Source organism: Microchirus variegatus (genome assembly GCF_963457635.1).
Source record: "Microchirus variegatus genome assembly, chromosome: 17".
NCBI classification, from domain to species: Eukaryota; Metazoa; Chordata; class Actinopteri; order Pleuronectiformes; family Soleidae; genus Microchirus; species Microchirus variegatus.
In genome coordinates this window covers 9,693,406-9,719,744 of record NC_139818.1, presented here as the reverse complement: position 1 = coordinate 9,719,744, position 26,339 = coordinate 9,693,406, and the positions used below count along the sequence as shown (strand labels likewise).

Here is a 26,339-nt window from a genome sequence, read left to right as displayed (position 1 = left end):
GCACCAAATGCTGTAAGTGTGAAAGCATCCTGAGTTTCTACACTGAAGGAACCATGTGACTGCCTGTGTCCAAAAGTTTGTTGTTGTTTTTTTTTGGTCCAAACAGAGGACAGATCTTTAAAACTCATGATGTATGAATCATTATAGCTTGAATCAAACTGAACATAAACAACCTGTCAGGGACACAGGAGAACTAGCTGCTCACTAAAAACCCAGTTGGACAGGTGAGGGCCCAGCTGTTAAAAACATCAGTATTCCCAGACTCATTATAGTGTTCTTTGACTTCCAGAATCCTCTGGATTGGGACAAACCACAAACTTATTGCCTAAGAATGATGAGCTGTCAGATTTGGTTTCATTTAAATAATCAGGCAGATTTGGGGAATTAAATAAAAGCTCATTTGACGTTCAATCTCCAAATCATCAAATACCTGCAGCACTTTCTTAAACTGCTCTTACACCATTGTAAAACGTTTCCAACAATTATACAGTCACATGGAGAACATGAATATTTCACTTCCAAGGGAGTTTACACAGAAAACTCTTGACTCCACCTATGTACCAAACAAACTTTAATCATGTTTTTCAACAGACCAGGATTAAAGGAGAACTTCAACCAAACAAGTGGCCCATTGTGCGGACAGATGGGCCCATTATTGACACCCACTGTTACTGTGACGGCATTCATCAGACTTTAGTCAGACAACTCCTTGGCTGCACAGATGGAGTACTGTATCACGTCTAACTTTGAAGTTTGCACAATGAGACATACAGTCCTGAACTTGATCTATAGACTTCAAAAGAGTTTACTCACTTACAAAAATGATGATTGCACTTTAGTATCGAATGATATGTCCACTAGAGGCAAGTCAGACATGATACTACTTTATATTAAACTAAGAAAATGATCTAGGTACAGTCATGGTTGGGGATTCCTTTGAAAAGCAGTGCAGGGGAAATGGAAAGTTTTACGTTTTATGATGAGAGGAGTTAAACAGAGATTGTGTGATATAAATATATTTACAGGTCAGTGTGAGGAGTCATATCATTTATGCAAAAAGTGAAGACAACAAAACATTATGGAATCTAATGTCAGCCTTAAACTGAGGCCAGAAGCACCTATGCTGCAAAGAGTTGGATATTAAACACTAACGTAATTTTTAAAATTTGTAATTTTACTTTTACTTAAGAATGTTTTTTGTTTTTGTCTTAACTACATTTTAAATCACATGTGTTGCTAAGTTAAAAAAACCAGTTGGCCTGAATTTAAATAAATGAAATAAATAAAAAGATTCACAAACTTTGGTAGTGAATGACGAGTACAGGTGAATTGACATTAATTACGGAGAAAGTTACACATTTTACCCATTTTGACTGATACATTATGTGTTTAAATATTTTATTTTGACTTAAATTTGTAAAGGTTTGCCTTTAGAGTTGTGTCCCCTTGTCCATTTTGTATGACACAAGAAAGAACCCCAACCTTGTTGAAAAAGTAACTCAGTAACTTTTACTTTTTTAGACCAGTACTTTTACTCATACTTAAGCCAAATGTTATCAAAGTAGCGGTAATTTTACTTGAGATAGAATATTTCAGTACTCTTTTCACATCTGACACACACACACTCTCATGTAAGGGAGATATTGCACACAGCTCTATGCAGCAATTTTTTTTTTTAGTTCAGTTCGAAGAAGTCTTCCAGTTTTAAAAGTGAAAAGTGAGTGGAGGACTGATGTCGCAGTTAGCCAGCAGAGGGCGACTCCATCAAATGTAGGTGAAAAATATGGTGGCCCAGAGGTGCAAAACACAAACCCGTGTTTTGATTTGCATTTGTGTTTTGTGATTTGTGATTTGTGATTTGTGATTTGTGATTTGTGTTTGAGTTTGAGTTTTGCGTTTGTGTTTTGCGTTTGTGTTTTGATTTGAGTTTGTGTTTTGATTTGCGTTTGTGATTTGCGTTTGTGATTCTGTTTTGATTTGCGTTTGTGATTTGCCTTTGTGTTTTGATTTGCGTTTGTGTTTTGCGTTTGTGATTTGCATTTTTGTTTTGTGTTTTGTGTTTTGTGTTTTGTGATTTGCAATTTGTGTTTGTGATTTGCGTTTGTATGATTTGTGATTTGTGTTTTGCATTTTGCATTTTGCGTTTGTGATTTGCATTTGTGATTTGTGTTTTGTGATTTGTGTTTTGCACCTCTGGGCCACTGTAGAAAAATCTTGAATAAAATATCATTGACAGCTGCTACAGTATCATCTAATAGGTGCCTGGCCACAGGTGACATCTTGGAATGTACTATTCAAAAGATGAGCATAATGGCCGGTCACATCTTGAATCCTCAAAATGGCAGGTTATTTTGTAGCCAGAATGTGTACTGTGGGCTGCATGTGGGTGCAGCCTGTACAGCTGATCATGAAACTGTGCATGTATTGTCCACATGTTCTAACTGATGACGTTTGTTAAAATAGCCCTAAAACACAATCAAACATGTTTTAATGCAGTTGGCAGGTTCTTAAGGACAGACAGCTTCAATTCCAACATATTATTATGTAACAACCTGGGGATGAGACTCAACAATCAACTTTTCTGGTGATCCTGCCTCCTGCAGCTTGGAATGGTGGAATAATTACAAACTATCAAAGACAATGTCATTACACAGCCACATCAATAGTTTGAGTGCCTCTTTTGCAGTTGTGGTACAACAGAGTGCAGCTGGTTGCTATAAAGTGAATTTGTTCCACAGCTGCGGTGCAGTTTTCAGGAAGGTTGTTTGATTGAATTAACAAAATTTAGCTGACTAAGATTGTACCCTGAGAGGAAATCAAACAAAACTCTAACCTTTGGTGATACTCTAGAGAAAGTTTTCGCCTTTGAAATGGAGATCGTGAGGTGAAATCAAACAGCGGCAGCAGAATGAAACCATGTTTTGCCTGTACAGTGAAACCAAATTTTAGGGGAACAGAGTTGAAATGCTATTAATAATCTGTTTCTCAAAGGAAGTGAGCATCCCTAGAGGATAAATGCAGCTTCGGAAAAATGATACAGCTTGGAGCCAGGAGAGGAAGTATGCAGAGACAAGTCCAGGACCTGAACATGGAAGTGTGTGCGTGCGTGTGTGTGACCTTGTCAGGTCCAAAACCTGGTCCTGATGAGGCAGAACCTAACTTCTGAGAAACTGATTAAGTTTAGATCTCAGATTGTAACTTTGGTTAGGTTAGGGTTAAGTATTCACTGGTTAGGGTTAGGGATAACACTTTGTTTAGGCTGTCTAAATGTATGGAAGTCAGTGCAGTACATTTTTATTTGAAAACAACTTCAGATAAAGAAAATATTTTTCTGCTGCGCATTAGACATACTTTTCATCCTAATTCTGCACAAACACAACTGAAATGTGTGACCATTCACACATGGTATAGACAGAAAGCTTATTCTCTCCTCTGCAGTTGTTTACCCCGTATACTCAGAAAGTATACAAGAAACAACAATGGTGAAATGTCAAAGCGTGGACTTCTCTTGTGAGTGACGACGAGGTGAAAATGAAAGCCAAAGTAAGAGTTTTTCATAGTGAAGTTGTGGCCAATGAGGAACAATCAGGGGGTGAATGTGGGTCATCAAGTTCAAAAGTCTCTTTTTTCTTCTTCAGCCTGTGAGTTTTCAATCGAACAAGCGGCCATAAGCACTTTCGAACTCCACTGGTTGGGACTGTCAAACAGCAGTGTAATGTGGCCGGCAGGTGCATCCGGAGCAGAGTCATGTGTTTTTAAATGAAAATGGGAGTCGTGCAGATGTAGCCTGAGGTTACTGGGTCATTCATTATCCCCAGTTAATCACACATTTAGCAGCCGAGGCTTAGATGAGGCCGAGCGTCAGACCACTTCACAGTGAAACGAAGTGACTTCCAGGCATCATAAATCACCAGTAGTTGCACCATTTTCATGTTGAGCCAGTGAGTAGAAAAATAAACGTGTCATTTGTTGTTTGACAGGACACTCTAACGGGCCATACATCATTTTATGATGAAGCAAGAGGTACTTTGTATGAGTTTAGATTCCTTGTCAGCGCCAACTAATAACCACAATCGGTCACGTAATTGAAATGTCAATCTGATAATCTTGCAGTGGAGGTAAGAATGCACGCAAAGGTTTAGCTCAGTGACCCCAAAGAGCTATTAGAGAACCGAAATGGGATAAAAAGCCCCAGATGTATTAGTTAATAGAAGCCTGCAAGGGTTTCAATGTAACGCTGAGAGCTTACAATCGCAAAATAATAATAGAGTGGGCTGCTTGATAGGCCAAAATGTCAGTAATGTAAGCTCAATGAATTGTGGGAAAGAAAACGCTTGACCATATGTTACATAAGATTGAGTGCATGAGGACAGACAAACTGACACGTCTAACAAACATTTCAGTGACCAGTAGTAAAACATTTGCGGTTCGACCTCAACCAGTGTTACAGTCATGTAGACACGTAAACCACAATATTAAATACAAGGAAGATTTATAGTGTGGAGAAGTTTCGGATTATTTTACTGGAAATATGATTTTGTCCAACAACACCAGCAGGGATTGTGGCAGATTAAATAGGTGCATGTAGTAATTTGAACCTACAAGTTGTAATGTATGCTGCGATCTGTTTGACCTTTCCAATATATCGCCTTTACTTTAAAGGATGGTTTGTGTATAATTTTAAGTGTGCATGTACCTCATAAATAGCCTGGACTATCCCATTAACTAATGAAACAATACCATTACAATGTGAGTGACTGCCAACACGACTTGAACTACTTGAATGTTAATAAATGCAGAGATGTATTCATATTTCAAAGAGCCAAATGTCAACTCATAACTGAGAGCAGGCAAGATTTTATCACTTAAAGGAATGGTTTAAAGCAAAAATAAAAATAAAAATGTTGCTAAATCATTGTTTACTTTTGAATCATTTACAATACAAATACAATGTATCTCTAAGTACAATATACTTAGAGATGTTAATGTAAATTCGGAAGTAAAAAAATGTCCAGTAGTTTTATTGTCTGGTTTGTTCTCTAAACCTCTTTCAAGGTTATTTAAAGCTGCAGTAAGGAATAGTAGAAAAAGAGTTCATTGTATTTGAGGTTACTCTGAAGCATAGTACTACTCTCCGTGTCCCTGTATACAAGCACTAGTGGGGAATCAATATATTAAAAGAAGAGTGTCTCTGTTATAGGCGGAGATACAGTATGTCCCTTTCAGCTTGTTAGTATAAGCTGCTTTATTTTCAACCCTCTTATGACGTCAAGATAATCAGGCTACCTGGATTTATATTTATTTTATGGCTGTGGTATTGTCAAAAAATGTTCAATGAGTGCTTCTGCTACTTTTTCCAAGATAACTTTCACTTTCAACATCTGGCAGTTATTCAACCATTTAGGAATACAGTACTGAGAAGCTGGGTTAGCTGGTGAATCTTGTCTGTGATTGGACAGTAATTCCTCAGAAGTCCTGAGAGCTACTGTAATCTCAAGTATATGTGCTAAGCTCTATTTCTCTGATTTCCATCCATCCATCTTCTACTGCTTTATTCTCCACATGAATGTGCTGTGTCAATCTCAGCTGACATAGGGCGAAAGGTGGTCACACCCTGTACGGGTCCATTGTTTTTAAATTTACTTGATATCACAAACAGACTGGGAGTTACTGTAATGAGAAGTACGCATGCCGAATCCAGTCGGCGACAACAGAATTGGTAACAGAAGTTATTTTGGCTGGTGGAGCCTAGTTTCAGTCTCCTTGTCAGTCCAAAAATGCACCAGTCTGAATGTTGCACTGTTTTCTTACTGTTGTTTTCTTCTTCTGTGTACGAGGCCTGTTTGGGTCCAATTGAATGTATGATGTAATATGACTCGCTGCCACATTATCTGGGTGTGTTAGTCCTACTTTGACTTTGTTTGATTTAGCAAAGTTTCAGTCAGACTGACATGTTGATATGTTTTAAAAGTCCAGGTTTAGTAAAACTAACACGTTAATTAGATTCTTTGTTTCTAATGTCATGTAAACATATCGACTGATTGCTGAAATAGCAAACTTCCCATAGGGATGCAGTTTGTAAGTGCAGCTGCTTCGTAGAGCAGCCAATAGGGAGCGTCCTGTCTCTCTTATCTGCCTCGTGATTCGTCAGCGTCTCCTGTCACAGGCCATATTTCCTCAAGGCTATAAACCAGAGGATGTGCATAGGTCTGTTTCTGTCTCAGATCACTTGATTTACAGTAAACTGGAAGGTAGTATGATCAAAATATGTTGGCAGCCCCAGCTTTAACCATCCCAACTCTCTCTTCCTCTAATGCTCTTCTCCACATTTTGTTTCCAGACCTTCACTCCCACTTAGTTTTAATTTCTAGTCAAAACAAAGGTAATATTCACCAACAACATTGGATCCATGGATAAAACTGCAGCGACGACATGAAGTTTGTTTTTTTTTGTTTTGTCAAAGGCAGCGAGTCATGATAAGCACTCCCCACAGCATACTGGCTGCTCTGACACATGTATCAGTAAAGCCCCATTGATAGAATGGATGTTTTCCAGGCTGTAATATGTCTTTGGGGAACTAAGCTGTGGAGCTTAGTCTAATCCACATTCTTAATGAAAAATCTCCTTTGTTGCGGCGCCCTGCTGTATTACTGTACACAGTATATCAGTCTATTAACATGTCTGTAGTACTTCCTACTCTGTCTCTTTCAATGCTTTAGCTTTATTTTTTTTCCTCATACCGTTGGAGATTCTGTAGGATTGGAGAAGATCAGTGAGCAAGCCCTTCTGGATGGTAGCGTTGCCACTCAGGTTCTCCCTGTCCAGAATGAGCAGGAAGCGGTGGAGCTCCATCAGGATCTGGTCCAGCACTGAAAGCACAGACAGACACATGGACAGTAAAGTCTCAGAGGTGTTGCAACATAAACATATTGCAGATAAATGCAGAACGGTTTGAAACATTTCTTGGTGTGGAAATATATGGACATACGTTTTAATATTAAAACAATGGCTTTAGGCCAGCACTACCCATCAGCATGAAAAAAGCACCAATGAGTAAAAAAAAAAAAAAAACACTTCTGATTTTTCTGTGCAGAAATATTGAATGGAAATTTATGGCTGAAGACACATAGTTCAGCAGAAGGGCATGTCTTTTATCAGTGCTTTCAGCTGCTCGTTTGTTAGCTGTTTCATTCTCACCGTTTGGCTTTTTCTTCAGTTTAAGGCTCAGTGCTGTGAGCCAACATTTACCATGGGAGAAACCCTTCAGAGGTTTTCAGCTGGCAACAGTCGATAAACAGTCAGACATCATGTTGTCAGTCACTCGTGTCTCTCTGGCGGTTGCAGATTGACAGTTGTACGTCTTTTTGAGGTTGCTTTGGGAGTTACAGGGGTTTAGTGAAAGGTCAAGTCCAGAGGGCGGAGCCTGGGTCCGAGTTGGCGGGGCCAGAGTGTCTGGGTGCGTCCCACACACATCCTTCAGGGGTCAGAGCTGCGCTCACAGCCCGCTCCTGTGTGTGGGGATCTCTTTGTATTTCCCGTCGCTCTCTCTTAAACTTCATGAATAGGCCCCTTGCTGCAGTGGGCCCCAGTGTGTAAGCACTTCAGCAGAAGATGAGACAGAGAGGAAATAGAGAGTTGTTTTGAAGGGAAAGGTGGGGAAAACGTCAGCGACCGCATGTCAAATCCCCAAAGAATCTAGGCCATCTGCTAATGTTGCAGGTATACATAAAAATTAACAATACATATAAGAATATTTTACATATTATTAAATTTTCTTCACTCAGCTGTCTGAGATTCTCCTCCTTCACACATTAAACTGTATGTGTATAGTAGACTCCTGTTGTGAGGCTGCGGGTAACAATTACTCATGTTTTAGTGGGGACTAAAGCAAGTAAACATCGCTTCTCTAGATGTTTGTTGAACACGAGGTTTGATACCATGTTTTTACATTTATATTTATAAATATTTAAATATTTAAATTCTGTATAAAGACATGGCGAGCTATCCAGGGTGTACTCCGCCTATCGTCCTATGTCAGCTGAGAAAGGCACAGCACCTCCCGCGACCCTCCAGTGGAGGATAAAGCGGTAGATAATGGATGGAAACTCTGGGAAGTTCAGCTGTTTTGGTCCCCACTAAATTATCTGTTATGTGTGTGCACTCGCCTCCTGTGGCGAGAGAGAATGTTGCTGATTTGTATATGAATTGAAGCCATTTAAACATTTAGTGACTTTAATAACATTATTTACCATTTTTAAATGTCACCACGTGGATTCTAACACACCACATTCACATTTCCATCCTTTTTTTGGGGGGGTAAATTCTGTTAAAATTTGCTCGTGTTGACCTCTAGTGTCATTTAGGACAAGTTCACTTCCTAAAACTGTGGAGAAGCAGCATTCCGTTTCTAAACTCCACAGATCTGGAACAAACTTGTGGACAATGACAGTTAAGCTAAAACTAATTTATTCTAAATTCCTTCTTTCCTTTCTGCCACAATCATTTAAAAAACAAACAAACAGATATTTAATTATTTTTTTCCCCTGTAACCTAATGTGTTTATTTCTTAATTGTAATAATTTTATATAACTTTCAATTTTTTTTCTTTCTAAATGCCTATTTTCTTTGTATTAGCCAGAATAATGCTTTAATATACAGTAAGCTGTTGCCTTGCTGTTGAAATGTGCAGCACAAATATCCCTTGTCCCTTTTCCTGCCATGGGAATAATCTAAAGTCAGCAGAGAGCCTTCTTATCCATGACAACCAAACTGCTCGAACTAAAATGGTAATTAAGTTAAAAAGGATTAAACAAACCCTTAAAGAAACTACCACTAAAGTGTGAATACTTTCACCTCCGCATCAAATTAAAAAGCCATTGCAAGGATAATAAATCTGTTCCTCTGTGTTTAAACTCTTCTGAAATCCGTCAGTCTTGTTTTTAGTGGCTCCTTCCGGCTCAAACTGATCACGAACCAAGACTTGTTGGGGAACACATTCATGCCCTCTCCATTCTTCTTACACTCCCACGCATCAAGCATTTTCGGCAAAGGGGGACATTTCTGCAGCGTAAGGCGTCATGCCATGATCAGATTCGCCTTTCAGGGATAGTGAGAGGCGTTCCCAAAGTAAACTGCCATCTTTTTTTGCACATCACCCAAGCTGACTCAACTTAAGCTGAGAGGACGCTCACTGTGAGGGGGACCTACAGCGTGGAAAACATCACCGACTGTGACATACAGAAACAAACACACCGAAAACAATAAAGACTCTCCAAACATTTATCCACGGCTCTTTGTGTTGAAATGTGACTGTAAATGCTTCTAACCACACACGTTGGCTTTCATTGCATTTCTAATGGTTGTTTAGGCGCTAATGTTCATTCGCCTCAGTCCACATTTTTCCGGCTTCTCCTCCACTGTGTGTTTGCAGAGATTGACTCGGATGGCCTTTTGGATTGGAAGACCCTGGGAAACCAAGTCAGCTGACAGGACAGGAAGGTCTGCAGCGGGCCGTCTCTGTGGGCTACGGGTTGGCCAGACGCCCACTGCACATCCAGTGAGTGACCGCAGCCTCCACAGCATAAACAATCCCCTTCTGTACAATGGCCCAGAGGAATTTGAGAAACTTCAGCCAGTCAGATTACCCCACTGTTTTCTCACTAACAGTTGCAACTGAAAATGTTAGAAATAAAACAAACAATAAATAAACAAGAAACAATAAAATAAAGCATCAAAATGAATTAACTTTGACTGAATAATTTAATTTAAATTTAATTTAATTTAAAATGACTACACCATGCAAAAGGAAAATTTATCTTCCTCATGCCCAAGGCTATATTTCTTGGTTTGTTCCAAACAATAGATTTTGTTTTGGATTTACAGTAGCTGTGGTGAAAACAGAAGAGTAAAACTCAAGACGTGGATTTGTATCAACCTTATCTGGCTGTCTGAGCAGCCTTGTTGGACTCTTCTCTACGTATTAAAGATTTGATCTGACTATTGCCAAAGAGATGAGAGCAGAGATTTTACATAATCTGACTCCTGTTATATCGGTGCTCATCTGCCATCTGTTTGACCTTGTCTGGCTGCAGTCAATGGAGACGAGCTTGTTCGTTAAGTTTGACTTCAACTGTTTTGTATTAGCACTTCAAAAAGAGCCATCACCTCCAGTGTCTCTGTTAGTGTGTGGACGATAAATTTGCAGCTTCTTTTCAGTCTTTAAGCGCCATCATCAAGCATCTGCTTCACTTCCTGACTCTCTATTTGGAGTAAACCATTCCAAGCTCTATCTGAGGTTTTACAGTAAAGACTAAAACAGGACCTAATGGTATAAGCTCAGGTTAACAGGTTTAACCTTTTTTTAAATAGAATATTTAAATGTAATCTCTGACCGATTATTAAAAACACTATGGTATATGTGTTAGATTAAAGGTTTCCGGCACCAAAGTCAATGGAAAAAATAAATGTTTAAAGCTCACAAGGAAACAGGGGCTGCTGATGCCTCCGTTGGTTAGTTTATGTCACTTAGATAAATGCAAACACAGGATTACAAACACTTAATGATTTTTTCTGATTTTCTCTGTGGACTTTGTTGAAGAGAGTGTGAGGTTTAATGTCTAAATGATGAATATATTATCCTCAAGTAATTGTAGACTTAAGCAGGTGTTGACTTCATGAAATGAGAGTTCTGTTACATCTGTTTTTCCTTCTGTCAGCTCCCATGTGGGTCAACAGGGATGACAGTGCACTCTCTGAAGTCAGGCTGATAAGGTAATACCTCATTCAACCACACTGAAAAAAAACATACTATCCCTTTCACAAGTCCTGTTTTATGTTGTTGTTTTCCTTCCTTTCTTAAACAAATGCATGTAAAACAATTAATAGAGTTATAAAAGTAAGATTGGGAATAACCAAAAGAAACAAAGTATGGAGGAAAAAAATGATGTCAACCATGCACACACACAATAGTGTGTTTGTAAAACCCAAAATAGAACAAAAGTGACATGAAAACTAACTGAAACAAGTCATAGAATAGGTCAATAGGCTAAGTGTGACTGACATTCACGAAAAAATAGGACGACTCTCAAGTCTGCATTGAAATCCTTTCTGAAAAAGAGCTTTTCATTCACAGAGGGAAATGAATTGGACTTGACTCTGCCCCACTATTCTCCATGTAAAAGTGGAACAAATCCTCAGCTGAACAAGAGGGTCTTGTCAGGATCCTGGCAGCTCCTCCCGTCCCGAGAGGCGACTTGAGCTTCTGCATCATCACTGACCGGCAACATCTCAGAGCAACAGAGAAGAAGCATTTCTTCTTTATCAAATCAACAAGACAGACAAGTTCTGATTTCAGTCAGATGGCTTCACGGTTACATGCGACAACTGGAGCGATTATTCTCAGACAACTGTACTGAAAACTGAAAATCTAAACTCCTGTTCTGAAAAGTTCAGAGGTGTCACTTGCAACCAGGCTACTATTGGACAATACCAGCTGTCAATCACACTGTTGTCCACTCACATGTGTCGTACTTAATTGACTATTTTCCTCTAAATGGCTACATAATTTACAAAATTGACACCACATTGTATGTCAGAAGACCCTGAACTACTAACTGAGATCATTAACTCATCAGGAAAATGTTTACTGACATTATAAATGTCTATTCAAATCTCTTGAGGTCCTCTTACACCCACTGGCCTCGCCCCCTAGGGGCTGTGCAGTATATTCTTACATCCTCATTAGCTTCACCTGGAAAACCAGAAGACTATGTCTGCCAATACAGCTCAAAATCAGATTGGTCTGGAGCGTCACTCTAGCCGTGAAAAGAGGTTTTAATCCAACACATTAACTGTTAACAACACAACTTAACCAGTCAGTATGTATCAAACATTCTGCCCATATAGAAAAACAACCCACAAGATTTTTTTATTTACATTTTTGCAGTTTGTGCATAGTGAAGCATGATGTATGTATGATATATTTTTGAGACTTTCTTGATTCTTTTTTCAACAAGGGATCCAGTGAGTTTGACTAGTATCAAAAATGGATTGATATATTGGCACATCCCTAATTATTTTACTATCTCTCTATATTTTTTTATTTTGTTCTCTCTGAATGAAAGAGGCAAAAGCCAAACTGTTACTGGTTACTGTTGTAAAAAGCAACTAAGGACACATTCTTAGGATTCTTCTGATGTATACATCCTCCCCATCTGTCTACTTCCAAAACTCCTCAATTTCCAACATACCATATATTTTTGGGCAGCCCATGACCGAGAAGAAAGGAATGGGGCTTTTAACTAGAGTGTTGCCAGTTTAAATCCCAGGAAGGGCCAATCTTCATGGCATAGATAAGTGCTGCCCACTGATGTAGCGTGTATATGCTCATGGTGGAGGTCAAATTCACTATCAATAATTGCTGTGTGTTTCAAAATAACATCAATTCATGCTCCAGGAAATATCCTGTTGTTCACTGTTGCACTGTTTCTAATGCTCTCCAGTCATAGATATGACTTTGATCTGTACCAGTAAAATGGGTGGAGAATGAAAGAAAAACAAAAATGAGATGAAATGTGAAATCAAAGCTGAGTATTGCTTCAGTGTGATGATGCAACAAAGGTCGCTGAAATGTAAGCGGGGCCCCTCTTGCTTGTTCAGCTTGGAGCTGCTGGTTGAGGTCTGTTTGGGACACTTCCTTTGCTCTCTGAATCACAGTCATATTTTTGGGATGTGGTGCAGATGTTGAAAATAGACGCAGATGTGCTCATAAGGTTTTCCTCACGTCTGGTTAAAAAAAAAAAAAGTGAGTGCTACATTTACTGAGCGGGCTCCTTCCGTCTATGTGTGCACCAGTGTTTATTTTCATTATATATCTCATATAATGGCACAAGGTTTGTGTGCTGGTTCGAGGAAGGCATTTCTGTATGGAGTTGGCATATTATCTCTGTGTGTGTGTGTGTGTGTGTGTGTGTGTGTGTGTGTGTGTGTGTGTGTGTGTGTGTGTGTGTGTGCGTGTGTGCGTGTGTGCGTGTGTGTGTGTGTGTGTGTGTGTGTGCACGGGTGTGTACGCGTGCATGCGGGTGTGTGTGTGTGTGTGTGTGTTTTTCCTGGAATTCCAGCTTCCTCCCACATTCCAAACACATGCAGATTGAGGTTAGGTTAATTGGAGACTAAATGAACCATAGGTGTGAATGTAGACATGAGCGGTCGTCTGCCTCAGTATGTTGGCGTAACCACTGGCGACAAACGTGGGCATTATTGTGTCATGTTGGGAAGAAGAAGAAAAAACAGGCCATGGATACATTTGGAGGAGGTGCACATTTATTTTCAAGCCTGGCAAAGAAAAGTAAACAACAAAATCCCTCAATGAGTTGAGCTGCTCGGGGAAAAGACACTCATACGGATTCAATATAACTTCTCACTCTAACTTTGGTTTAACGTTACCAACAAAAACTTAATGTGCAATGATGTCATTGTGTTTTACGAACAAAAAGTCCCATAGTCAATAAAGTCAGAGTGTATTCGAAGAAACTCGGGCACCTTCTCATTAAAACTATACTCTATAAAGTGGATTTGCCAAAAAGTTTCTCTCCTTTAGGGAAAAGACAATAACATAATAGAATATGGTTCATATGAGCGTTTGATTCTTACAGTTGAAATGCTTACATTTTAATGTTGTAATTTCATGGTTTAAAATGTGCTTGAACTTTGGATACAATACTTGCAACAGTGACTTTAATTCTTTCAGAGCAAACATCTAACTGGTGTTGAAAAGTTTGCTTTTCAGGAATAAAATAAGTCAAAATGAAAACCTCTCTGCCAGTGACTAACACAATTTTGGATGTTTATGGCATAATACAATCTATTTTATTATGATATAGAACAAGTAATATATTCATTTTGCATATGTATGCATTCTTTTACATTTACCGCAGCAGTAAGCTGTTGGAAAAAGTGCAAAAGTTGACCTTGAAAGTGCTAAAAAAAGGTACTTAAATTTGAACTTGGAAAAGGTGTATAAACCTTAATGATTTCTCACTTTGTTCAAGATTTTTACCTGACATGACCTTTTGAATTTAGTCCATGAATAATACATTTATTCATACTGTTAAATAAGAAGAGAGCATTCCTTTTGTGGATTGTTCCTTTGTAACAGGGACAAAAAAGTCTAATTTTAATTTATTGCACTACACTGGTGTTGCACTACATGAACTGGACGTAGTTTTGAGGACTTTCCAGGAGCCTCAACTCTTGGCAGTTTGGACATTTGTGATTATATTGTTTTACTTTGTAGGTGCTCAATCAGCAAGTGTAAACACCACTGACACTCTGCATTTTGATAACCACAAACAATAGCGCAACCAATTTAATTTGAATCCATTGCTTTAAAATGTAATGCATCAAAGTGATGAAAACTGAATAAGAAAACAGTTTGCACTGTGCTTGTTTAATATGATTAGGTGATGATGGGACACTAAATCAGCCTTAACTGTCTTGGCTAAAAGAAAAAGTGAAATATTTTCTCTAGTGCATGCAGCAAGTGTTTTGTAAACCCATAAAACGTGTTTAGCGCACAGCTATCGCTATTATTCAGGATGAAGATGAATTTGACACTTTATATGAATATGATTTCAGCTTTTTTGACTCCCTTGCAACAGATAAAGACAACATATTGCACTTGACATCTTTAAAAGACAAACAAAAAGTTGATCTGTGTGAGTAATGTGAGCTTGAGTTAAACTAATGATGTATAAAAGAAACCTGGTATCGTTAGAACCAATGAAACAGACGCTGCAATCACATTTATGCTTCACAAAATTGCCCAGAAATATTTCAACTTTTCCTTTTTCAACTGTGGCCAATCAAATCAAATGATACAAGTATTTCAACAAAGATATTGGCCAATCAAATCACATTTGTGCACGTTTTAAAGCTTTTTATCATGTGACCGAGTTACAACTCCTCTCAAAGGGAAGTTGTGGCAATAAAAATAGGAACCAGTGACCAACATAAAAAAAAAAAAGCCTGGACGCCCACGACGTTTTTACACCCTTACAGATTTAAGGTGTTTCTATTTCAGCAGACAAAAAAAAACAATCTGTCAGAAACAGAACTTTCTTCATTTCACTCATACAGAGCAAACTTCACTGAGTGACCTCAGGTCATTTTTAATGTTGGAGTAGAAGGAGGAGCCACGAATGACTGGTTTGTTCCAGACTGGCCTCGCTCTGGTGATAGCAGCAGATAACTGGCTGATGCAGCGCCTGAAGGAAAGCATTGAGCATCGGCTTGATTTGTTTTTGAGCTGTATTGGCAGACGATTGTCTGTCTCCCTGCAGCCCACTGGGTTCAGCTGTGGGGCAAGGTCGTTTTGGACATGGACAGATTAGTCCAAGCTGTGTTTTGCTGTTATTGCCATAGAAACGTGACGACAGAAACAGCAAGTGTCAAGCTGATGATTTCAGAAAAGGCTCAGTCTGTGTCTGTGTGAGATAGCACCAGTGAAGTACAGAGGGAAAGAAGTCGTCGTAGTGCACAACATTTTTTGAAACATGGCTGCAATGGGGCTCAACAGAAAGCCAGTTGATAAGAGGCTATAATTAGAATTAGTAATATTTGCACACACATCAATTAGTTAATTTTTCCTCTGCATTTAACACATCCTGGACACACACCAGTAGTGAACGCAAACAAGGCAGGTGCAGGAGCAGTGGGCAGCACAATCTGTGTCTGGTGAGCAACGGGGGATTGGGTGTCTTGCTCAGTGGCATCCAACCCTGGGCCGTCCCGGGATTTAACCAGCAACTTTCCAGTTACAAGCCCACTTCCTTTCCTCTTGGCCACAGGCTGCAAATACAGCCTTTTTTCAACAAGACACATTTGAGTTACTTTGTTAACCACTCGATTCCCAGACCAAAGTCCATTGAGAAAATAAGCAATTTTATATTGGGACACAGAGGAGGTTTTGCTAAATGTCTGCCTCTACGACTACTCCAATCAGGATATTAAAGTTGGTGATGTTAAAGGAGGCATATTATACCCTATTTCTCCAAGTTAACCTAGTTCCCTGGTGTCCTAATGAACATGTCTGTGACATGCTTTGGTCAAAATACAATAAGAATGAAGCACCACAGCAGGTCAATCACCCTGCCAAAACAGCCCTGCTCAGAACGCTCTGTTTATTAGTATCTTCTTTAAAAAAAAAAAAAGTAATACAAAACTTAAAGGGACACTGTGTAGTATTTATGGGTTTATATGACCCAAAATCCACTTTTTTATACATATTATGTGCTCCTGCATTGTCTAGTCGCTGTATCATAGTTTTTGTTTAATTTTCGTAGTGTTTCAAAAAATCATGTAAAATAACATGGTCGTGGGCCGCGGTTGCATAGCCACTGTTAGCAGCGAGACGCCATGTTTCTACCGGAGCCTGTAAGGACAAACGCGAGAGAACAAATCAATCGTCGCTTTACTTGTAGCGGAAGTCCCGCCTCCACTCTCCCCGCTTCGTCTGCTACGGCCGCGGTAGCTCGCCCTCTCCCTCGCCTCACGAAACTCATCTGCTGACACGGAGAAATACGACGAGGACGACATTTGACCAGCTGAGGATAGGTTTACAGAGTGACATAAACTTCAGTTCCTGTTGAAAAAGGCTGTCTAATGGTGAGCTGAGAACACCACAGTGATAAACTCATCAGTCTCTCAGTTATATTGGATTCATCAGTGTGTCTCTGTCATCCATCTGATGTTCTCTTATTGTCTTAGTCATCCCCCATTTTTTTTATGGCAGTCTGAAAACGGCCAAAGTCTGTTCTCATTGGGTATTTAGTGTTTTTTTCTTGCTGCCTCTTCTATCTGCACTTGTTTCACTTCTCTAAACTACAGGTCTGTACATTCCTGACTTCATCACACCGCTCTTCCTTTGTTTGAAGATCTTTCTGCGTGTGTCACAAACTACAGCCTTTGTGTACATTTGGAGACAGACAACCTGATTGATGTACACGCTGGTTTTGACTTCATGATGGTCAGAGGTGGTGCTCAGATTATTATGGGTTATGAAACTACAGTAAAAATACAGTCATAAAATGTACCAAGCTGAGAGTCATCTGTTTATTGTGAACAGAAAACGGATAACAAATTGGCAGTTTTTTGCACATTATAGAATAAATGGATGAGGCTATATGTCGTAAAGGGGTTTAAAGATTAGAGAAACTATGTGTGATTTGAGGTCAGAAAGAGGTCAGATAGTGTGCTCACACATAGGAGGTTTTCCATCGCAGAAGCCTCAGCATTTTTCTCTGGTTTCTGACTTTTCTTCAGGATTAATCAGTGAAATCATTTGCTGCATGTTAGTGTGAAATGAAAACCTGCTGACATTTTGTTCTTTTTTACTTTGTTGGTGGATGAAAAACAACATACTCCAGCTATGACACAGTTAAATATTATCCAGATTTGGCCAATTAAAGGAGACGACATGAAAAGAGATCGAAGAATCAGTGTCATATGAGGAGAAAGAGAAGAGGAATCAATGAAGGCAACGGATTAAGGCACGAGTGGAATGATCGTGTGAGCAGAGTTACAGCAAATGAGCCACAGACTGGAGCCATAACTCTGACCATGGAGCAAATACAGTAGTGAAAACAAGAGGCAGTTAGTTCACTTCACACCACTCTTTTACAAGTGTCTCCTCTTTCTTTATGTTGTCAACTGAATCTTGCATTTATTCATCTCACATTTTATTTTTCTCAACACTTTTTTTGTTCTTTTCTTCACCAAGTCTGTCTTCAAATCTAAGCTGTCTCCATCACACTTACAGTCTTGTCTTTCAGCAGCCCTGTGGAAAAGTTAGGCTTTTTATAGTTGAAACATGCTAAACATGCTCATGGCTCGAAAAGTACATGTAAATCTGTGGCGACTTTGTCTGGATTAGGATGCAGAGCATGTTACTCTGTGTGTTTGTGTGTGTTCTTGTGTTTGTTACCTCTTTAGGACATTTGCTGGCATAAACACTTATGGCCAGTCGTCTTCATGGAGACCAAAACCTGGTCCTTATGAGGCAGAACCTCATATTTGAGGAATTGGATAAGTTATGTTAATGTTAATGTTAGGCTTAGGCATTAACTGATTATGGTTAAGGTTCGGGATAAGGCAGGGATAAGTCCTAAGAAGAATAGCTGTGCAAACCTGAGTGTGTTTGTGTGTGAGATGAGGGAAGTGAAAAAAGGAGCACAATGAATGAAAGTGAAGCTGAATTAGTAAACAAATAAAAGATTTTATTTTGTTTACAGATGTGATAGCAATCAGACTATACTTTTTGACTAATATTAATCTATTAATGTTTTATAATTTATATGTGTTCACATGTTTATAATTGATTGATGTGTTCGCACACTGGGGCCAACTGCTGACTCAATATGTGCTCCAGTTTTAAATTCACTGGAATGTTAACTATGATGAGGGCAACATTAGATAAGACACAAGACAGCTGTGGGACAAATGTCAACAACAACAAATCTCTTCAATAAAGGAAAATTGTAACTCAAAAGGAAAGTGAAAGTATCTCTTAAATGAGGTTGTTTTCATTAGTATTTCTACAGTTACCACTGATGAAAGTGTAAAATAAGAGGTGTCACTGTCTTATAGACATATACCTGCGAGACAAGATAGATAAGAAAGGATAGAGTTTCCCTTAGTTCGACAGCAGGTTTCAAGAAGTTTTATGGTTTTGGTTTTACAGTAACTTGATTTTTGGTTTTGGTTGACACAGTCCAACAAAATCTATGTGTTGCATGCTTCACTATGCACAGACTGTATGAATGTAAAGGAAAATCAGTGACAGCGTTTTATCTGAGTCATGTTATGGGATGTTTATTTCTTTTTTATGAGAGCAGAACTTTTGTTATACAGTTGCAGACGGAGAATTATGTCTTTGTAATTTCTTGAAATGGCTAGGTGGTTAATGCATCTGCACAAATGTGTTGTTAACAGCCTGATTGTGTAATAGATGTAAAATGAATTGTTCGGGGTGATATCAGTATCAGTAGAAACAGTTGGCAGTTATTTGCTTGATTCAGAAAGTATTACAAATGAGAAACATTATTGTTTTATCATATCTGTGACAAGATGAAACTGAAAGTGAACATGTTTAAACTTCTCAGCCTATTGTCGTTCTAGAGCCATAGAAAGGCAATTTAGTGTGGACAACAGGTATATTAGGAGCAGAATTCATATTTAAAAATGGAGTATGGACGTAACCAAGGAGGGTGGAGAGGATACACAGTGTAATATCAAAAGTGAAGGCAGTACAATGTTGGCTTAATGAGACAGGAAGTGACAGACTACAGGCGGCTGCGGAAATTAAAACTAACTAACAATGCCACCTCAGAGTCAGCCACATAAAAGCTTCTCTGCTTGGTTATTATCCCACAGATCAGTGGCTGCAGGGAAAGTGGGCACTACAGAGAGTGCATATGTGTCAATTACAACAGTTTGAGCTCCTGTTCTCAGCACCTATTCCTACAGGTACCCAGTCAGATTGGGGGGGTGGGGGCACTGTACTAGTCTAATCCAAAAGATCTGTACCCAATAAACAAAGCAACGTTTGAAGAAAGACCCAGAGGGCGAACAGAGCCAAACTCACACTGAGCGCCCTGCTGCCACAGAGCAGGAAGACGGTCTTTCTTTTCATCATTTTTATAGCTCGGTCCAGCTTCCTGAATTACCTGCACTCCACTCACTCCCTGTTGACAAAGTACAGCTCATGACACACATCCACATGAACTGGCAGACCCCATGCCAGTCCCAGTGGCCTTCATCTAAGCCTGTCTCTCATGGGGGACAAACCCACTGACTCTGTCACCCACTCATCCGGCACTGAGAAGCTCACATTTCAAACATGATACTAGGGCTGCAACTAATGACTATTTTCTATTTTTTCATATTAATTAATCTTTTGATTATTTTCTAAATTGAGGCCTTAAAGGGGCATTATGTAATAAATCTAAATCAACTGGCCATAAAATTCTCCTAATATGTCACAGAGACTCAGGAATAATGTTCATATAACAAACTGAACTCACCAACAACAACAGTACAGCCAAAATATTTCCATTCCAAACAATATTTTGCAGACTGCAAATGATGTTTATGTTTTGAAATCATGTTTTGGCATGTGGCGCCACCTACCGCCGTCTACCAATCATTGCAGTCAGTAGACTCTCAGCTCCCGAGCAACCATGGGTTGCCAGTTACGTCAGAAAACAAAACCTAAAAGACCTCTTTTTTTATTATTTGAATGTAGTAAACATTTTTGGCCACATTCTTACATATGGCACCTTAGAATTATCGGAAAATTGTGAAAAAAACAAAGACAATAGGTTTTTCCTAATCCCTAAAATGACAATGTCCTCAAATGTCTTGTTTGGACCACACACCATGTATATGTTTTTTGTTCCTTATTTATTTGTATTGTGGAGGAAAAACACAAAATAGGACAGATTAACAAATTATCAAAATAGTTGGTGTTTGTTGTTATGCCATTCATAAATGTTTACTAATGTTCTAAACTCAATCAGTGGACAACTGGTCAGCTGACTCTTATAGTCATACATGTTATTTTGGCAGAAATAACTGAAGACAAAAGGAGCCACCATCATAGATTAAGTCCTCTCTGAAGGGAAACACATCTGCAAAGACAGTGAAGTCATCACAGACAATTCAACATAGACATGTCTCAACCAGAAACCAGAAACCAGAAAAACAATCGAGGCTCAAAAAAACAACAACAAAAAAAACAAGAAAGGTTATAAGTACTAGTGATGGAAGTGTCCCAACTTGTAAATAATAATATAGGACAGAAAACCTGAACACATAATGCCTCCGGCCATTTATATTGCCAGAGTAGAGACATAACAAACGTGTGTGTGTGTCTGTGTGTCCACCCCCATCATTATTCCCAGGGTACATGTATGTAATGCAAGAATTCAGACAAATTTAAATAGTGAAAGAAAGCTATGTGGAAAATATAAATATGTCTATGTATGTGGAGTTTGATTTTAAATAATTCTATAAAAAGTGTTTCAATCATCACTTGGCTGAGGCGCTGACGTACGTCCTCCCCTGCTGTGCTGTTTCCCAAACATTGTCCGATCACGGCCCAAACAAAGGTCACTGAAACTCAACACACCTCTGGACTGTTTCACTAATCCAAAACCGGTTTCTGGCAGAAGGTGTGAGAACCTAGTGACATGAGATGCTGGAGCGTTTCTCTGCTGTGAAAAACCTGCGTGAGTCACGTTTGAGAAGCACAGAGCACATCCAGAATACTAAACAATACCTCTCCTTGTCACTGGCCTCCCTGAATTTTCCCAGGTTTCCCTTTACTGTACCCCTGGCCTCTGCTCGCTGCCCCCGGCTGTTAGTATCTGATTCAGTGTCCTGTTGCTGCTGCCAAAAGAGTAAACTCCTGTCCTTATTTCAGCTCACCATGACAGCTCATTCTCTTCCATGCAGTTTCCTTATTCTGCCACTATCTCTCATGACATGCTCATTGCTCACAATGTCATCAGATTGTGAGTAAGGCATGTCTATGTTGAGATCTCACTATCGTGTTTCATGCTTCCTGTTCACTTTGTCCCAACTGGATGCGTGTTTACTGAGATACTGGTCATTTTTATCTGGAATCAGCATGGATATGTATTTGATTATGTGATTATATTCAAAAAAAGATTTACAAAAAAAAAAAGAAAAAGTTTTTTCATAAGTTGTGATGGCAGCAAGCATTTGGTTGATTTCAGTTTCAGGGTCAGTGAATGTATCTCATTCGCTGCTCCTCTTCACAGCTCACAAATGAAAAACTGTCGAGACCTGCATTACTCACACTAGCGCTCATGCACTGCAGTTTGTTTTGGTTTGGAGTGGAGAACTGCCTTCTATCAAAAGTATATCTGAAGTAGAAAAGTTATGGGGTGGGCTGAGGGTTTAAGTGACAGAAATTGTATATTTTGGACATATTTCACATGTGTAGAATTTTCTTATGTCATAGACACTGTAATATTTTGTCTGGATGAACACTGACCATCTCCTCATAATGCATTCCTTTCAGTAGAAGGATGTTTAATTGTCTTGCATTAAGCTAGAGCATAGTGTCTGGTTGCCATGGAGATGACTGAAACCCTGTTATGAGGGTTTTTTCCCAGGAAGTTTTTCCTTACCCTGGCCGAGGGTCTAAGTACAGAGGATGTTACCAACCCTGTGAAGCCCCGTGAGAAAAATTGTGTTTTGTAATTGTGGGCTATATAAATACAATTTGATTTGATTTGATTTGAAACCTTTCACTGAGGCTGCAGCATAAATTGGAAAAGCTTTTCTATTAGTGGTCCTTTTCTTACTCACCGTTTACAATTATTTATATCTTGTGTCTGCATCTTTGTTTTTTAATGCACCAGACGTAGTTACATTCCTAATTGTGTCGTTTGCAATGACAATAAAGGCATTCAATTCAATTCAAATCCAATTCATCAATTATCATAAATGCAAGCATACAGGCTGGTCATGTGTTAGTATTTTTCATGAACATCGAGTTGTCTTTTTGGATTTAGATTGATATTTCAGTGATCATCTGCCTCCTCTGTGTATCTCGTCTTGTGTTTACTTCCTGTTTTACTTTGAAAAAAAAACATTCTTTTGCACATTCACCCTACTTTTCCTTTACCTGTCCCAATTACCCACACCTGTTACATATTAGTTTACATGTGTCACCTGCGTCTTGTCATCTCCTCCTCGTCTTTATGTTTCCACTTGCCCTTTGCCAGTTCTCCTCCGTCTGTTCCAGCTACCTTCTCAGTTTGTTTAGGCCTTATCCACACAGAAACGGGGCTTTCCCCAAACAATCTTTTTCTCTGTCATTTTTAAAAAAAGTTTTCCATAAACACGGCATTGTTTCAAGAAATGTCTTCATCCACACGAAATGCCCCAAAACGACTCTATATGCCAGGCCTGTATGTGGCTCTGTAATTTTGCTACACCAAAAACAGAGAGAATGCACTTAAAGCATGCACCCCATGTGCAAAACATTGTTTTTAAATAAAGCGAGTATACAATTAACCAGGAAAGAAAATAAAAGTTATCATAAAACAAACAAACTCCAAACGCAAGATGAGGATGACGACAATGACAGTAATGAAGATAGCGACAGTGAATGCCAGCGCAACACAGAGAGAGGACTATGACATCACTGTTTTCCCAATATTGGTTGTACACATGCCAATATGATACAACAAAAGTAAAATAAAAATAAAAATAAAACTTGATCGGATTCACCTAGACTCCACAACCAGATGGCAATTGGATAAGCATGAATGTGGGAAGCATGAATTGGATGTAAGCATGAATGAGTGGTTGTAAGGCATGTAAGGTAGAACAGAATGAATGTTGGATAGCTCTTTTGCACAAGCACATGGATGGTAATTTGCACAGAAAACCAAATGTTTGGTGTATGTACTTTTTTGTGCTTTGACTGTCTCTTTTTATAATGCTTGTATGTTGTATGTTTTTACTGTTGTCATTGATGCAGTGACTTCCTGATACCCAAGACAAATTTCTCCCTGGGAAGACAAAATAAAGTGACTTTGACCCCTTAGTCATCTCAGACTTGGGGTCTATGATGTTTTACCCTGTCTTCAGGTCCCTATACCTCAACAAAGTGAAGATGAATGGGCTTTTTATGCATGTCTGCACTTTGTATCCTCTTGTTGTCTCTAACCAACAATGATGTGATACCAGTGTTTTTAGTACTCAAACCCAGGACTTGTGTCTCAAGAGCTGAAGACTCTGACTTGGAGTTGGACCAATGACTGCAAGAAAACTTGAAATTTCAGGACAAGGAGTTTCTTTTTTAATTGATAAATATCTCTTTCGTTGTAAGCTGCTGGAGCTTCCAAGTTACAAAGAGAATTCTGAGCTGATCAACTTTACCTAATATGACGTGTTTCCTGTCATTTTCCCACGACCCATTCTCTGGGAATGACGGCAATTGATGAATGAGGTGAACGGAGACCAACCCACTGCTAATGAGATCCCCTCACCGAGAACACCTCTGCTTGCAGCACAGCCTATTTACTCAGAGGGAGTGTGGCAGTAAACAAACAGGCACATCCAGTCAGCAGGAGAATGTCGCATAGTGATTGCTGTCTCCAGTTTGTCTGTCTCTGTTGTTGTCGAGTTGCCTCACCTGTGAGTGAAGCTGAGATCTGATGATCGACAATCATATTGCTCCTTAGATACAAAGATAACTCGCCTCCTCTCTGACTCATCAAAGTGAGAGAAAATGTTTTTTCTCCATTGATGTTCACACAGCAAGGCGAGGTCTCTCGTGACCAATTATTCTGCACTGACATATTCCAACACTTGGACTCCACAAACTTTGTCTGTCCCGATCAGGAAGCATTAAACTGGCCTTGTTCATCCCTCGTGGACAAATAACCGCAGGAATTTGAGGAATGCTCCGAGAACAATGTTGCTGCTATTAGAACTCGTCGGTGACCACAGTGTAAAACTGCTTTACAGAGACCAAGACTTGGAGGAGGAGAAGCACTGAGGATTAAGATACATCTTCACATCTTTCACGAAGAGGACGGCCAGTCAACGATGTTTGGGTTTGATGAAGCTGAGGACTCACTGTGTCTGTCAACTGGTGGTTTATTTACTGTTCTGTCAAGACAGACAGCCTAACCCTCCTTTAAACCAGCAAATGGGTCTCAGTTGTATCCGGTAAATGGTCTGTATTTACTGTATATAGTGTTTTTCTGGTCTTAATGGACACTCACAGCAGCTTTACACTACAGTTCTGCCATTCACACATTCACTCAGCGCATCTATGTGCGGCGTATGCTCTATCACACATCTTTCATACCCGTTCACATGCTACCAGCATAGCCGCACGCTGTCTTTCCCGAAGGCACATCGACATGTAGACTCACGGAGCAGGGAATGGAACCCACACCCTTCCAGTTGAAAGTCGAATTTTATTCTAAACCTACGTTATTTACGCTTATTCTTATTTTTATTTGTTTTAACACAAAATGTTAAGCTGTTTTACTCAAGTCAATTTGATGTTTTGATGTGCGACATTATGTCACTATTGTTTTAAATAGATTTTACTTATACTTATCTGTAATTGCATTAATTGCATGTTTTACTTGCCTTAAAATCACATTACATTAACTCATTTGTTCAAAAATATGAAATTATTATCAGTACATTTTTATAGTAATAGTACTGTAATAGTAATATATCTTTTTTGTGAATAAAAAAAAAGTTTAGAGTTAAAATGAGTTTTAACAACCTGACAAAAGTCAAAATTAACAGATATCTGTCAGTTTCTTTAATGTCCACTTTGTCACAATAAGTGTTGTTAAACATAATAAATGACTTCACATCACTTAGTGGGGGTATCGTATCACACCAGCTATTCAGAAATAACAAATAAACCTTTTATTTCCTTGGTGGTGGCGTTATTACCAACAAAAACAACCCAAACATCTGGCTGCTGGCAAACATGCAAGTGACTCGTATGCATCCAAAAACAATAAATGTCACGTGGATGTGGGAAGAAGCAGACACTTTAAGAGCGTTTCTCACCAAACCTCAGTTTTAAAAAAAACAGCCATTTCTTTGTCTTTTTCCTCATCAGGCTGCTCTGTCAGCGATGAGAGCTCAGTGTCCTGTTATTGACACAAACTTGGAACTTGGAACAAACTTCTTACCTTTGTGTTTCTCCATTCTCTGAAACTCGCAGTTTCACCTTCCAGTCTCCCCGCGCTAATATCCTCCGCTCATAAAAACCTTAACAATCCCAACAAGAAAAAGAAAAAAAAAAGTTTTGCTGACAAGTTTGTGAGTGACGGGACAGCGGCTTGTGCGGAATGCAGCAGCGGCAGCAGCAGCAGCAGCAGCCCGGGGTTCCCTCCTCCCTCACTCCCTCACACACTCTGAGCATGGAACAACAGCGCTCCTCTCCTCTTCTTCCTCCTCATCTGCACCTCCTCCAACCAACCAGCAGCAGCAGCAGCATCCACGCAGCAGGTCCACACTTCTGCTGCTTCTGCTCCCACCTGTGGACTCAGGGCCGGCCCAAGCCTCCATGGGGCCCTGAGCAAAATTTGATTTTGGGGCCCTCTGTTACTGCCAATAATAATGATTATTGATCATTCACACACCTACTATACTAAAGGTGTTCTACTTATTCTACTCTGTCACAAATACGCTGGTAAAACTGAATGTGAGAACTTTTTATTTGACACCAGATTTGCAAATTTACTGAAAAATCTTTCAAATTAATA

General features: G+C 39.3%; 1 protein-coding gene across 1 annotated transcript in view; it reads right to left on the bottom strand.

The window, feature by feature from the left end:
• The window catches only part of afap1l2 (actin filament associated protein 1-like 2), a 52,327-nt gene extending 26,473 nt beyond the window's left edge, over positions 1-25,854 (bottom strand). Inside the window, exons 1-2 of the mRNA XM_083903891.1 lie at positions 25,764-25,854; positions 6,741-6,869 (exon numbers count right to left, since the gene is read on the bottom strand). Of these exons, the coding sequence (XP_083760017.1) occupies positions 6,741-6,869; positions 25,764-25,779 (145 nt within the window). The 5' untranslated portion in view covers positions 25,780-25,854. The remainder of the gene's footprint in view (positions 1-6,740; positions 6,870-25,763) is intronic.
• Positions 25,855-26,339: the final 485 nt, after the last annotated feature.